This window comes from Microtus ochrogaster, chromosome 15 (assembly GCF_000317375.1).
Source record: "Microtus ochrogaster isolate Prairie Vole_2 chromosome 15, MicOch1.0, whole genome shotgun sequence".
Taxonomy (NCBI): domain Eukaryota; kingdom Metazoa; phylum Chordata; class Mammalia; order Rodentia; family Cricetidae; genus Microtus; species Microtus ochrogaster.
In genome coordinates this window covers 21,039,993-21,053,923 of record NC_022017.1, presented here as the reverse complement: position 1 = coordinate 21,053,923, position 13,931 = coordinate 21,039,993, and the positions used below count along the sequence as shown (strand labels likewise).

Below are 13,931 nucleotides of genomic sequence, written 5' to 3'. Positions count from 1 at the left end.
CTTTGAGTTTGAGGCTAACCTGGTCTACAGAATGAGTTTCAGGACAGTCAGGGCTACATAGAGAAATCATGTCTCAAAAAAACAAACAAACAAACAAACAAACAAACATTGTTACTTATCATCTAGGGGTCATTTTCTCTGCCAGTTAAAGACTGAAAAGGCAGGAAAATCTTAGACAACAGAAAGTAGTAAAGAGATTCAACACAAAAAGAAAAAGTTATTAGGGATGAGGAAACACACACACACACATACACTTACATAGACACACATACATGCAAATAACACACAAAGAGAAAGACCCTCTGCAAAGCAGAGGCAGGGTGGTGTAAGGAATAAGAAATAAGTCAACATAAAAAAATGAATGGACTCATTTTGATCTTAAAACGGCAAGAGCAGACTGTATTGGTCTTTGAGGGTGGCGCCTACAGCTCAACATCTGAGGTTACAGGAGAGAGTACCATGCAAGGCCTAAGAATAGGTTTTCTTTGGGGGTGGAGACAAAGTGGGTGGTTGGCTTCACGAGGTCCAGAAACTGCTCTTTATTGAGATAAACTTCTGGGTAGTAGTTAAATTAGATTGCCTGGTTTTGTGGCCTCTGGACTGGGGGCCTTTGGCAATGGTTGGCTACTTTCCAGTATTCAAGGTTTCTTGAAGAATTGGGCCTATCTTATGTCCCTGATTTGGGATGGGAAGTTTTCTTTAGATGCAAAAGCAAAGCCAGGTCTTTCCTTGCAAGCTGGGGTTTTAATTGTCTTGGAAGAGTCTTCCTTCCCTAATTTATGATTGGAATAAGGGGAAGCTAATAGGTCTGTAAGTCTGGGGTAAACAGGTCATCATCTGACCTTGAACTTCTCTAGGATCTTGAACTTGTCAGACTGGTCCACAGGCAGGCATGGGGGTCCTTAAGGTGACAGAAAATGCTGCCAGGCTTTTGTTGTTGTTGTTGTTTTTTCTTTTTTGGTTTTTCAACAGTTTCTCTGTAGCTTTGGAGCCTGTCCTGGAACTAGCTTTTGTAGACCAGGTTGGCCTTGAACTAACAGAGATAGGCCTGTCTTGGCCTCTTGAGTGCTGAGATTAAAGGTGTGCGCCACACTGCCCACCCTTCCAGACTATTTATTTATTTAGTCTCAGGTCAGGAGGCTGAGGAAGAAGACAGGTGCTATCTTGGAAGTTCACCATCTTTGTTACATAATCATGGCCTTCTCTCTGGGTCTTCCTATCTGAGATTGTAACTCCCAGCCCCTCAGAGTGTCATAATTCAACATTGTTAGAAAGGCCTTCAGTTTGTAGCTCTTGAAAAAGTGAACCTCCACTCAGAGTTCCTCCCATCTGGAAATGACAGCTCTGTGTTTTGAGAGAGTGCTTATCCTATCCTTTTCTGTTTACAATGCTCTCCCGCACATTTTGACATGATCTGTCTGCAAAGTGAACTCTTTGAGCCACTGAGCTTAATTTGGGATCCCACAGGAGCATGATGGGGTAGGAAGCAAATTACCAGTGGTTACAGCATGGATAGAAACTGTCTCTTTCCCCACCGACCACTAACTGCCGCCTCTAGATGAGAATGTTTTTCATCTGATGCAATATATGTTTGTCTACTTGACTGATGGAAATAGAGGTGGGATATAAATTTAAATTACAAATGATGAAAAGCATTCAGTTCAGTAGAAATTATAGTTATAAGCCATAAAACTATAGCTACAGTTCTTATTCCAATTCCTTCCCCTCTTCTAGACTGCCATTTTTTACATAATTTTAGATAAGTTACCTATCTTCATTTTGTTTCCAAAACACAAACTTAAATAAATTATTAGAAAAGGTACCTAGCCATTCTGAAACCTTGTGCTTGCTTGAAACATTCCAGTTCAGCAAGAAGAGTGTGGAACACATATATGGGAGTTGGATGTCTAAGTAAGTTCTTGGTAGCAATTATTATGAGAACATGAGCATAAAGAGGTAAATTTGTGCTACTTTCTTCAAACATTGTCCATGATATCTAACAAAGGCCAGATGCTTCTAAGGTGTGTATTATTATAATTGTGTGTATGGTCAGGATAGAGCAAGCATATTGCATCTGAGGTCAAGTGGCTGTAGTCTAAATTATCTGAAATGGTCTCAAATTGTTAAGTTTACCTCAATAATTAGAGAGGAGATAAAGAGTGGAGGGGAGATAAATAACACATCATCATGGAATTTAATTCCAGTTATTTCTACTAGGAGAGGGGAAATAGTGTGTCCAGTTTTGAGAAGCTTTCCATACGTTGGCAGAATTAGCTATGACTCAACGAAAGAACCGAATTGACGATTCCGAGCTTTATACTTTAAAACAAATCTCAACTGCTTTGAGATGTGTGGCTGCCAAAAGCAACCTGAGATTAGCAGAAATGTTTTCCTACAAATCGTCACCAACCACACTCAAAGAGTTCTTTATCTTCAGTTTTCTTCAAATATCTTCTCAATCTTCAGTGTCAACTCCAATTTCAGAATAAAAGTATTATGTGAAGCCTACCTAGCCTACAAGTTTTCACATGTACCATTTTGAGACCACACAGTTAAATAAATATTCCATAATACCACACGTTAAGGTACTTAAGGTCACATGTTAGAACGCACTAGAACAGAGATAGATATTAATGACTTTATTGTTTATTTTAAAGGAAGGAACTTACACTGTATCCCAGGTTGGTCTGGAACTAGGAACAATCCTCCTGCCTCAACCTCTCAAGTGCCTCGACTACAGGTCTGAGCCAGCACCCACCGCAATAGTAACTAAAATGATAAGCACAAGAGAAGAATTCCTCATCTAAAACACACCAACTCTGAATGTTAATTAACTCAGTCCCTCCAGGAGTGGCACGTGGAAAACACTGCCCTGTCCAATCAGAAAGCGTCAATCTTCACTACCCGCTAGAGACGGCAGGATGTCATGGATTGTCATGAAGGTTCTAGCAATTCATTTCACTGGCAATGGAGAACAGCAGTAGCTGGAAACAACGTGCAGCTCAGGAGCTTGGAGGTTAGAAAGCTTCTGCAGAGCAACAGAGGGCGCAAGAACACCTTCTCTCCGGAGACTGCTGGCCGCGGTTCCCGGGCCCGAGCCGAGCCCCGCCCCTCCCTCGAGCTCTGGCCACTCAGAGAACTCTGAGCAGAGTGATTGACAGGACGGCCGTCCGCGGCGTTGCGTAAGCGCTTCACTCCGGAAACGGTGACCTCCTTGTGCTTCCGGCCAACGCTCTCCCAGCATCCCTTGCGTGCCGGCCCTGCCGTCGCTCGCCCGGCCGCCGCGGGCCTTGCGCGCTGGATTTTGAGCGCGCGTCTGCCCGGGGCTGAGCCCGGGACGCGGCTGCGCGGCATGGCGCAGCTGGAGGGCTACTACTTCTCGGCCGCCCTGAGCTGCACCTTCCTGGTGTCCTGCCTGCTCTTCTCCGCCTTCAGCCGTGCCCTGCGCGAGCCCTACATGGACGAGATCTTCCACCTGCCGCAGGCGCAGCGCTACTGCGAGGGCCGCTTCTCCCTGTCGCAGGTTGGTCCCTGCTGGCCCTGCCCCGGGCCGGGCTCCTCCCAACCTCTGTGTGTTTCCTTTTCCCTGTCTGCCCTCCCACACTCAAAACGTGAAAGCAACTGGGTAAAGGCTGACTGTACCTAGCCTGGAGATCTACGGCGTATTTGTTAGGTGATGCGAGAAATGCGGACCCCAAATTATAGCTCCTCTTGACAGATGACCAATTTGCCTTCCTAAGTCCCAGGACTAGAGGCATGCAGGTGTCCCCTGGAAATGCAGAAGACAGAACAAAAGAAAACAAAAAAACACCCAAAACTTACTTCTAAGGTATTCCACTCAGTGTTTTGGACGCCTAATTGAGCCTCTTAGGCCACCAAAGAGTGATAGTTTCATTCAAACTTAATCTTTGTATGTTTTTAGAAACATGCTCTTGTCTAGATAAATTGGCAACTAGTCAGATTGCATCATTTAAAAATATATGCTCAATTACATAAATATGCATAATACAGAGATAAATGCCATATAGTCTCTCATGAACACAGTATGGGTTACTGCTTCAAAATATAAAGTCCGTTGAAGAAAATCCTGATTCCCTGGTGCTGTTGCTCATAACCTTTGCCATTTTAAGGACCACGAACCTGCAAAGTAATAGTAACTACAGTCTCTAATACAGAATGTGTTGCAAGATGTCAAACGGGTAAGCACCAGACTAAGTCCCAAACTAACAGGTTTTCTGTTTAGAAGTCTCGTAATGCAGTCTCTCTAAATACTAAAGTATCTAAAGATCCTTCAGAGTCCAACTGTTGTTAGCCTGGCTTGTAAAATTGGGGCCGGTGCAATTTAGTCACAGAATACATGTTTCCTAAAGAGCAAGCCTTGGAAAGTAGAAACAAATTATAACTTACTGTCTGTTGCTTGATGATACCTTAATAATTCCGAATGGGTTTGAGACAGGGAGCAAAATGGTTTCTTAGAATGGACTGGAGCAGTGTCTCAGTGGTTGGTAGCTCTTGCTGTTTGAACTGAAGACCAGATTTCCCTTTGCCCACATTGAGCTGCTCACTAACCATCTGTAACTCCAGTTCCAGGGGACCCAGTGCCCTCTCTGTCTTCCACAGGCACCTGCTTGTCTATGTTGCACATACTTAGATGTGTGGGCACACACATTCAATCTTAAAACTAGAACTTAAAGACATCTCATCTGCCAGGATTTATTTAATTATGCCATAGAATGTCCTCAACTAATTATTCAATATTGGAACAAATGAAAACTTATTTTTGACACACTTGTATCAATGGAGTTATTATTGCTTCAGCTTTACCGTCGGTCTTTTCTTTTTAAGTGGGATCCTATGATTACTACGTTGCCCGGCCTGTACCTGGTGTCAGTTGGAGTGGTCAAACCCGCCAGCTGGATCCTTGGATGGTCTGAACATGTTGTCTGTTCCATTGGAATGCTCAGATTTGTTAATCTTCTCTTCAGTGTTGGCAACTTCTATTTACTGTATTTGCTTTTCAGAAAGGTACAACCCAGAAACAAGGTATGTACAGAATAGAGTTGTTGCAAGTTTCTGTGCAGTCAAGTTACAGTTATATAAGATGGAGGAAAATGTCCAACGGTTAGTTTTTGTAGGTTTTACAAAGCTAAATGGATGTTTTCTACTTATGTGTAGGAGGTGTTTATATTTCAATATGGGAATAGCTTTATTTGAAAATCTAAAGGTGTTTGTTAGTAAACCAAACCGGTTTAATAACTCCATGCTTTCTCTAGGAAATTAGATAGTCTAATGAATCTTAGCTGAGGGAGCTGGATATGACTTCATATGCAAGTATTGGAGGTAGGTTGCCTGGGTTTAAATTCAGTCCTGGCTACTACTTATATGAACGTGAGCAAATTACTCCTTTATGATTTTATATTTTTATCTATTTGAAGTAATTTAAATGTCAACAGTAATAATACATTTTGTCTCATTGAATTTGTATTAAGAGTAAAGGAGCTTGCTTAATAAAGGGAGGTTGCTTAGGCTAGTACCTAGTGCAGAGTTTTAATAAATGTTAACTATGGTAGCAGTACATGATTTTCATTACCTGTGACAGAGTACTTTGATTTTTACAATTTCTTCCTTACTAATTTTAATTAGATGTTTGTAAATTGCAGTTTCTACTATTTAATATTTTGTGTAAAACTGTTTACAGTACACAGATTTGTCAGACGGAGCAGGATGTATCATATATGTGCCAAGTTTACACATATAAGTTGTGGAGCTTATCTATGTATTTATTGAGACAGGGTCTCACTGTGCGCCCTGCTGACCTCAAACTCTGTGCAGGTCTGGCTGTCCTAGAACTCATAGAGATCCACCGGCCTCTGCTTTCCAAGCTCTGAGTTTAAAGGTGTGTGTCACCATACCTGACCTGAGGAGGGCTTTAGTCGAAGGGTTGGCACGGACTGTGTGTGACCGAGTTAAGTGAAGGGTACAGGTCAGAGGGATTCAGAATAGTTATTTCTGAAACTATCAAAGAAGCTAAAAGAAGACATTTAGTTTAGAGTAGGCCTGGATTTCTTTTTTTAGGAAAAATTTCTTGTCATTTCATTGTACAAAAAGTAAGCTCACTGGGCAGGGTGAAGAATACTGTCTACACATTTCAGTTTTCTCTAGTGTAGAGGTTTGAAGGGCTGTCCTTAAAGAACTGTGTGAGATGGGCTGAGACCCCAGTTCAAGGTTGCAAGGTGACGTAACTGTGCCATCTTTACTGCGTTCTGTTCATCCCTGTGTTCCCCATGTACCTTAGTCCAGGGTCTCCTATTCAGCGACCCCTAAAGAATTTGTTCAGTGATTTAAAAAATTTTAAGCTCTTAAGATGTTTACACCGTTAGTATTTTAATGGTTTACAAGCTGATTAATGTAACTGAAAATTGCCATAGGTATTATACATGGTGTTGCAAAGTCAGAAATATGCTTCATTTGGATTAAACTGCAGTGAGTTTTTAAAATAAATCTCTTTATTAATTCAGCAGAAATAGTGTATTTATTTTACCCTAAAAATAATTTTTTCTTTTTCTTTCAAGGCTTCTTCAAGTATCCAGAGAATCTTGTCAACATTAACCCTGGCACTATTTCCGACCCTCTATTTCTTTAACTTTCTTTATTATACAGAACCAGGGTCTGTGTTCTTTACTCTTTTTGCCTACTTGATGTGTCTTTATGGCAATCATAGGACTTCAGCCTTGCTTGGGTTTTGTGGCTTCATGTTTCGTCAGACCAATATCGTCTGGGCTGCCTTCTGTGCGGGACACATCATTGCACAGAAGTTCAGTGAGGCCTGGAAAACTGAGCTGCAGAAGAAGAAGGAAGAGAGGCTTCCCCCTGTGAAAGGACTATTTTCAGAACTCCGAAGAGTTCTTCACTTTCTTCTGGTGTATTCCATGTCGTTTAAGAACCTGAGTATGCTTTTCCTTTTGACCTGGCCCTACATCCTCCTGCTGGCTGCATTTCTTGTGTTTGTGGTAGTTAATGGTGGGATTGTTATTGGTGATCGCAGTAGTCATGAAGCCTGTCTTCATTTTCCTCAGTTATTCTACTTTTTCTCATTTACTGTTTTTTTTTCCTTCCCTCACCTACTTTCTCCTATGAAAGTCAAGACTTTTCTTAGCTTAGTTTGGAAACGTAGAGTTCAGTTCTCTCTGATTCTGGTAGTCTCGGTATTCTTTGTTTGGAGATTCACTTACGTCCATAAGTATTTACTGGCAGACAATAGGCATTACACGTTTTACGTGTGGAAAAGGGTATTTCAGAGACATGAAATTGTGAAATATTTATTAGTTCCAGCCTACATGTTTGCTGGTTGGACCATAGCTGACTCTTTGAAATCAAAGTCAATTTTCTGGAATTTAATGTTTTTTGTATGCTTAGTCACTTCTACAGTTCCTCAGAAACTACTAGAATTCCGTTACTTCATTTTACCATATATTATATATAGGCTTAACATACCTCTGCCACCTGTATCTAGACTTGTTTGTGAACTTGGTTGTTACACAGTTGTTAATTTTCTAACTTTTTATATCTTTCTGAACAAGACTTTTCAGTGGCCAGATAATCAGGACATACAAAGGTTTATGTGGTAATGGCAGCAATATTTTGAATTTTAAAAGTAGACTTTCTACAACAAATAACTGGGTAAGTAGAAGTGAAACTCCTTTTAGGTAAATTCAGGGAAGTTGAATGAAAAGCATTAAGTTTGAGGCCAGCCTAGAAGCCTGACTAATGATGATGGAGTAGCTAACAGTTGTCTTGAGAAGCACTGGTGATGCCAGCTTCCCAGGTCTGGGCACTTTCTGTGTGCACATGGAGGGTGCTGGGAAAGTCCCACAGCCCTTGAACCAGGACATCAAAGAATTTGAAAACCATTTACAATGAACTAGCAGTATTTCTGAGTAAGTGGACAGTTATTGCAGTAAATAAAGCTCCGATCTTAAATTAGAATGGATTTACAGACATAACAAATCATGAGCTAGAGGCTTTGGGATGTTTATCTAGGAATCAGGTTTTTTAATTAAAAATGCAGAAGTAGGGAAGCCATTTGAACTAATTCCTAATTTGATGTTTATACAGGCCAAAGATAAACCGTGTTAATTAGAATACCTGTTACAGATAATCTTTCTGTTAGGTACCTTGGGCTCATGTACAAAAATAACTGCAAACCTCACGGCTTAGAACTTTTCCTCACATACTTAGAGGAGCAGCACCTGGACTCAGTGCTACCATAGCTCTCTCCTTCAGGAGAAGGGAGTCCATTGTCCCTGCTCAGCTCACTCCAGCAATTGTTTGGGGTGCCTTATATTTGGACAGGTCCCTCCAGTCTGCCTGTGTCTTCACAGGGTTGTTTCTTGGGCTTCTTGTACAGATAAGGCCTTTGGATTTAGGGTTCCTCTGATTCAGGCTGGCTTTACCTGGGGACTCCTGGTTATTATCTGTAAAACATTTTCAAGTCAGGTCCCATTCACAAGTTCCAGGTATACATCATCTTGTTTAGGGGGATGTAGTAACTTTTTAGGAGATGTCCTTGCTAAGGTCGTTTAAGTTAAAGTTTGTCTTTAACTGAGAGACCAAAATCAAACAAACAAAAGAGGTCTGAATTCATATAATATAAATTGTTCCTCTAGCCAGTCAAACCAGAAGAACTCAGAGGTGAGACATCATTGGTTTAGCTTTATCTTATAATTTAGGGAACAGTATTGGATATGACTCTGGGATTTTGTTTTCTTTTGGCTCTGTTTACTGTTTATTCATTTTATTAAATTCAAGTTTAATAATTTAGTAGAAGTTTTTTTCATTCAACTGTTACTTCATTACAGACACACAGACACTTGGTTAGTTGTGTGCTGTGACTGTAAACCCAGAACTGTGAATAGAGTTTACTTTTTAGCCCAGTTTTCTTTCTGAGTTTTACACATGTACACATGCACACGCACGCACAAAGGGACCAAAAACTTTGCTTTAATTGTTGGATTATGTTTTCTTTGAGTTTTAAGTATGTGTAAATTTGTATATAAGTTTAAAAACTACTTGAATAAAAGTTACACACGTAGTCCTGAGTGGTCAGTTAACATAGACCATCGCTTTGATATTTGAAGGTGACTCCAGTAAAACAGCGGTGGAGTTGTGAGCAGATCCGAAGGCGTCTTCCATTTCTGCCTTCACAGTGGATTTATTTTGATAGAGAACTAAGTCCAGGAAGGTGAGATTGCAAACACGCAGCTGCTGTGTGCTGCTGCCTTTCATATCTAGGAACACTGAGGGATGGAAGAAACACTTTGTCCCACGTGATGAAAGGAGATTGCTTTTATCGGCCCTTCCGAATTAGACATTGTGGAGGTCTACAGGGAGACAAGGGAGCAGTCTACACTGCTTTCCATAAGTGTTGACAGTAGGACTTGGCATTCCAGAAAAGGAGGCCATGAATTAAAAGGTGCTATTTATTTTTCACTATGATTTAAAAATGGATGTATGTTGATGCTTTATAGGGTAGATGCTTGGTTAAATCTTCCTGGGCAGTTGACAAGAAGATGGTCATTTGCTGGTGAATTTCTCAGTCTTTGTCACTAACTGAGTATGTGAGAGAAATGAGCTTCACACAGCAGGTGTCACCTTTGGTTATTCAAAATAGCAGGTTCATCTCTGGAAAATCATTTCTCTTGGAAAGAGCCTTGTTTTTACAAATATTATAAACTATATTTCTGAAAAAGTTTGAAACTTCCAAAAATTAAGTATTTTTACTTATTAGACTTAATTGAATTTATTGATTAATAAGTGATTATAAACGGACTCAATGGTTAAAAGCACAAACCACCCTTGCAGGGGACACTAGTGTGGTTCATAACCCTATACAGGGCAGCACACCAGCCCTGTCAGCTCCACCTCTAGGAGATCTCAGACCTCTGGCTTCTGCAGCCACCTGCACTCCTGCATATACCTCACTGCCCCACACATAATTAAGGTAAAAATTCTCAAAGGTGGTTGTAGAAAATGTACCTCTTGCTGAAGGACTTGTAAAGCCCTGCGGTCTTTATCACTCCTTTTCCAGTAGGGTTGTTTTAACTGTCTCATTGGAAAGGCCTAGCCTTTAGCTTGAGTAATCAAGTTAACCAGCTCTACCTTATGTGAAAATCAATAGGCATAGACTATCATTTCCAGATATATTAATAAGGGTTTGTGTGCAATGTATCTTGCTCACATTTATGCTTTTCCTGGGTACTCCTTTTATGGCTGTGCCTCACTAAATAGTGTGGAAATAGTGTTCTTTACATAATATGTTTTAGTGCATAATAGTGAAATATGTTTTAGTACATAATAGTGAAAGAGGAACTATTGTTCTCATAGTTACCTGTGTTTATCCTGTTATAAAATACCCGCTATAAACTAATGTCTATAATGTATTTCTAGTGTAAACTTAATTGACGTGACATTGTGCTCACCCTGATTGTCTAGAGAGAAGAGAAGGGATTCGCAGCTTTAATGTAGAGCTCCTAAAGAGCGAGCATATAATTTAAGTCCACCTCCAAACTACTCAGATAAAAAGAATATAGATCACTATTGTCTTTGAAGCAATTGGAATGTCTCTAAATGGTTAAAAAATAAGTGGACATGATATTTTACCTAGAGGAAATTAAAATAAGACTGTAGATTGTACTTGATTTTGGTTCCAGAATAAAAAGACAAGTTGTTGAAGGACGGTTGTTTATTCCTGATTGCAAATGAGAATGTTATGTCTGAATTCTGGTTAGTATCTGATGTATGTCTTACCCATTTCAACATGGATCCATACCCATTACACAGCCATAAAGTGCAGAAATACATCATATGTTATATGTTGGGTAAATGTATATTGGATGGAGTTTTGAGCATAGAAGCAAGCAGGTATCCTAGAAAAGAACTGTATTACCAACTTAGGAAGTAAATTGTGTTTTATAATGAGTTACTCTGACCCTTTTTCTGCCTGTTTTCTGAGTATTATTTCCAGTAGTATTTAGTATAGATATTCACATTTAGTGTGTATGTGATACCTGCAATAGGGTATGATTTTAATACTATTTGAAACACAAAGTCTTCTTAATAATTATAGTAGAAGTATTGATGATTTGTGATACTTTAATTATGAAATTTCAGCTGGTTAGAAGCATCTGGTGTTCAGGTATTTTAGCTCTATGAAGGAATGAATTACTTGTATTTGGGTGATTCTTATGTATTTGAATTTGATGGCAATATGTTGTTGAGACATACATAATAAATTGGATATTCATGATATTTTTAATATACCCATGAATCCGGCACTAAATTCTGTGATGCCTGGAAGTTATTTCTAAAAGTAAATTTTGTGATAATTTGGTAATCTGATAATAGTCATTATTTTAAAATAAGATATTGATCAGTGGTAGTTGTTCCTTCAGCACTGTTAAACCAAAAGTAGTTAAGGTATAATTTTTTCAAAAAAGTTATATTAAGTATTACATCCGGTTTGCATTTGGAAATTTGAATTTATTTGAGCCATGTGTTTACCACTGTTCAATATGAGTAAGAATGAAAAGAATTCCAGTAGTTGTCTTCATCTATTGATGATGTTTTGCTGCTGAGATTGATCTGTCTGTCGTCTCTCTACCTACCTGCCTACTACATGCTTTATCACTCGAGCCCACTCACATGCCTATGATGTAGATGCTGATTTCTTTTTAGACTGGTGGAGAAGCTGAATGCCAGCTTCTCTGGTGACTCTCCAAAGTCCATTCCTTTTGTCATTGAATGTAAAGCTGTGAGCTTTTGCTATTCTGCCTCAATGTCGAACTTCATTAAGAGAAAATAGGGAGTGAAGTTTCCATTCTACTGGTCAGACCTTTTGTGTCATGTTGCTGAGAACTTACATGTCCCTGAAAATGTTATAAGCTTTTCAGAGGAGTACAAGTAAAATGATAAATACTAAATGCTTTCATTACAAGACAAATTGTTTTAAAAAATTCTGCCTTTGATATAGTTTGTTTCTAAATTAAAGTAGAACTTTTACCCCATTTGTGAAACAAATTTGAGTTGTGCAATGTAGCCAAAGGTGATACAATATTTCAGTGTACCAGTAATACAGTATTTATCTTACCTACATTTATATTTCTTTGTCAGTGAAAAAAAATGTGTTGTGTTTTCCCTGTAGTTCTAAATAGGAAAGTACTGTCTGTATTCATTTTTAATGAAGTGTTTACCAGGTGGTGACAATGTGCTTTATTTTGAAGTGTTCTTGTAATTTAACTTTTTTTTACTAGTCTAGGTTAAACTTTTTATAGTTTTGTATTTTGAACCACAAAGATTTATAATTATTCACCTTTATTATTGTTTGTTTTTTAGGAAGGGTCTCATAATCCAGGCTAGCCTGGAATTTGCATTGTAGCCAAGAATGACCTTGAACTCCTGATTCTTTTGCCTCTACCTCTGGTCTGCTGGGATTTCAGGCATGCTGCACCAGGCCTAGTTTATGCAGTGCTGGGGATAAAACATACGACTTAGAGCTTGTCTGGCCCTGCTTATTATACTGTGACTCAAAATGTTTTCCTGAGATACATGAAGTGAAGGTTAATGTAAAAACAGAAGTCACTTGTTCCATAATCATGTCTCATGGGTTTTAGGATTGTTTCCAATAGTAGTGATGGGTTCGGAAACTGCTGTATGGCTACTGCTGTTAGGTTTTGCTTACTCACTGTATCTCAGTTCTCTGGTATTAACTCTACCCACGCATGGAGAAACTATGCCAAGCGAGATTACTTGTCCAATGTTACAGAGTAGCTGGTTGAGTTTAGGTTTATGAATGAGCATGATCCCATGGTTGTTCTGCGGAGTGAGTAAAGGACACTGAACCTACCTTCACTTTTGTAGCATGTTAGGGGAAAAATGCCATGGAACTGTAATTAGACAAACTACTTTTCTAGCTCAGACAAGTGAGGCACACACTAACTGGCTCTTCTAGAGCAGACAATCTTCCATTTCCCATGTGTCCATCAGTGCTTCAGATTGTTAGTGAACACAAAATCACAGTGCAGGCTCAAGTTTTCAGCCCTATTAATTTACAAGGAAGCAAAGATCTTTTATCAAATACTGATGTAACTGCTTAAAACTTAATTTCTCAAAAGGACTCCTATTTTGGAAAAATTGTTTTAAATGATCTGTGATTTTTAAATCTTTCTGAAAGAATTTGATCTTTGTTTTATAACTATATGTTTTAATGTGGTTTTTAAGGTTTTACATTTTATTAAAGACTGCAATGTTTGACTCCTGTCGTTTAAACTGTTAAATAAATCTATTTAAAAGAATAAAAACTTTAAATAATTTGCTTTATATATTTATTCATAAGAAAATTAATATTTTGAATATATTGTGCCCTCTCAATATGCTTTTAGTCCAAACTGATGGCCAATTGCTCTTTCCATTCCCTCTCCTTCAAGCCATTTTCTTTCTTTTTTTTTTTTTGGTTTTTCGAGGCAGGGTTTCTCTGTGGCTTTGGAGCCTGTCCTGGAACTAGCTCTGTAGACCAGGCTGGTCTCGAACTCACAGAGATCCGCCTGCCTCTGCCTCCCGAGTGCTGGGATTAAAGGCATGCGCCACCATTGCCCGGCTACTTCAAGCCATTTTCCCACCTAACTTTAGATTACTGGTCTTGAAACGAGGAGTGAATACATTTTATATATCTGTAAAAGTACCCATCCCTACCCTGAATGCCTTGATCTACTTATAACTCCAAGTTGCAGTGGTCAGTGAAGATACTGGATGGTCACTGAATTTCTGAGCTTGGTTTTCTTTGTTAGTCTAGGTCCAGAGAAAGGTCAGTATTTACCAACACTGCTGACTTGAAAAGACTCTAACTTTGGGCTTTGTCCATTATGAAGACATGAGTA

General features: G+C 39.3%; 1 protein-coding gene across 1 annotated transcript; it reads left to right on the top strand.

Moving 5' to 3' along the window:
* The first annotated feature begins 3,119 nt into the window (after window positions 1–3,119).
* On the top strand, window positions 3,120–13,311 carry LOC101986947 (putative Dol-P-Glc:Glc(2)Man(9)GlcNAc(2)-PP-Dol alpha-1,2-glucosyltransferase). The gene is made up of 3 exons (XM_005354326.3): window positions 3,120–3,523; window positions 4,846–5,043; window positions 6,573–13,311. Exons 1-3 carry the CDS (start codon window positions 3,353–3,355, stop codon window positions 7,626–7,628), a joined length of 1,425 nt encoding a protein of 474 aa, XP_005354383.1. The 5' UTR covers window positions 3,120–3,352; the 3' UTR covers window positions 7,629–13,311.
* The last annotated feature ends 620 nt before the right edge of the window (window positions 13,312–13,931 follow it).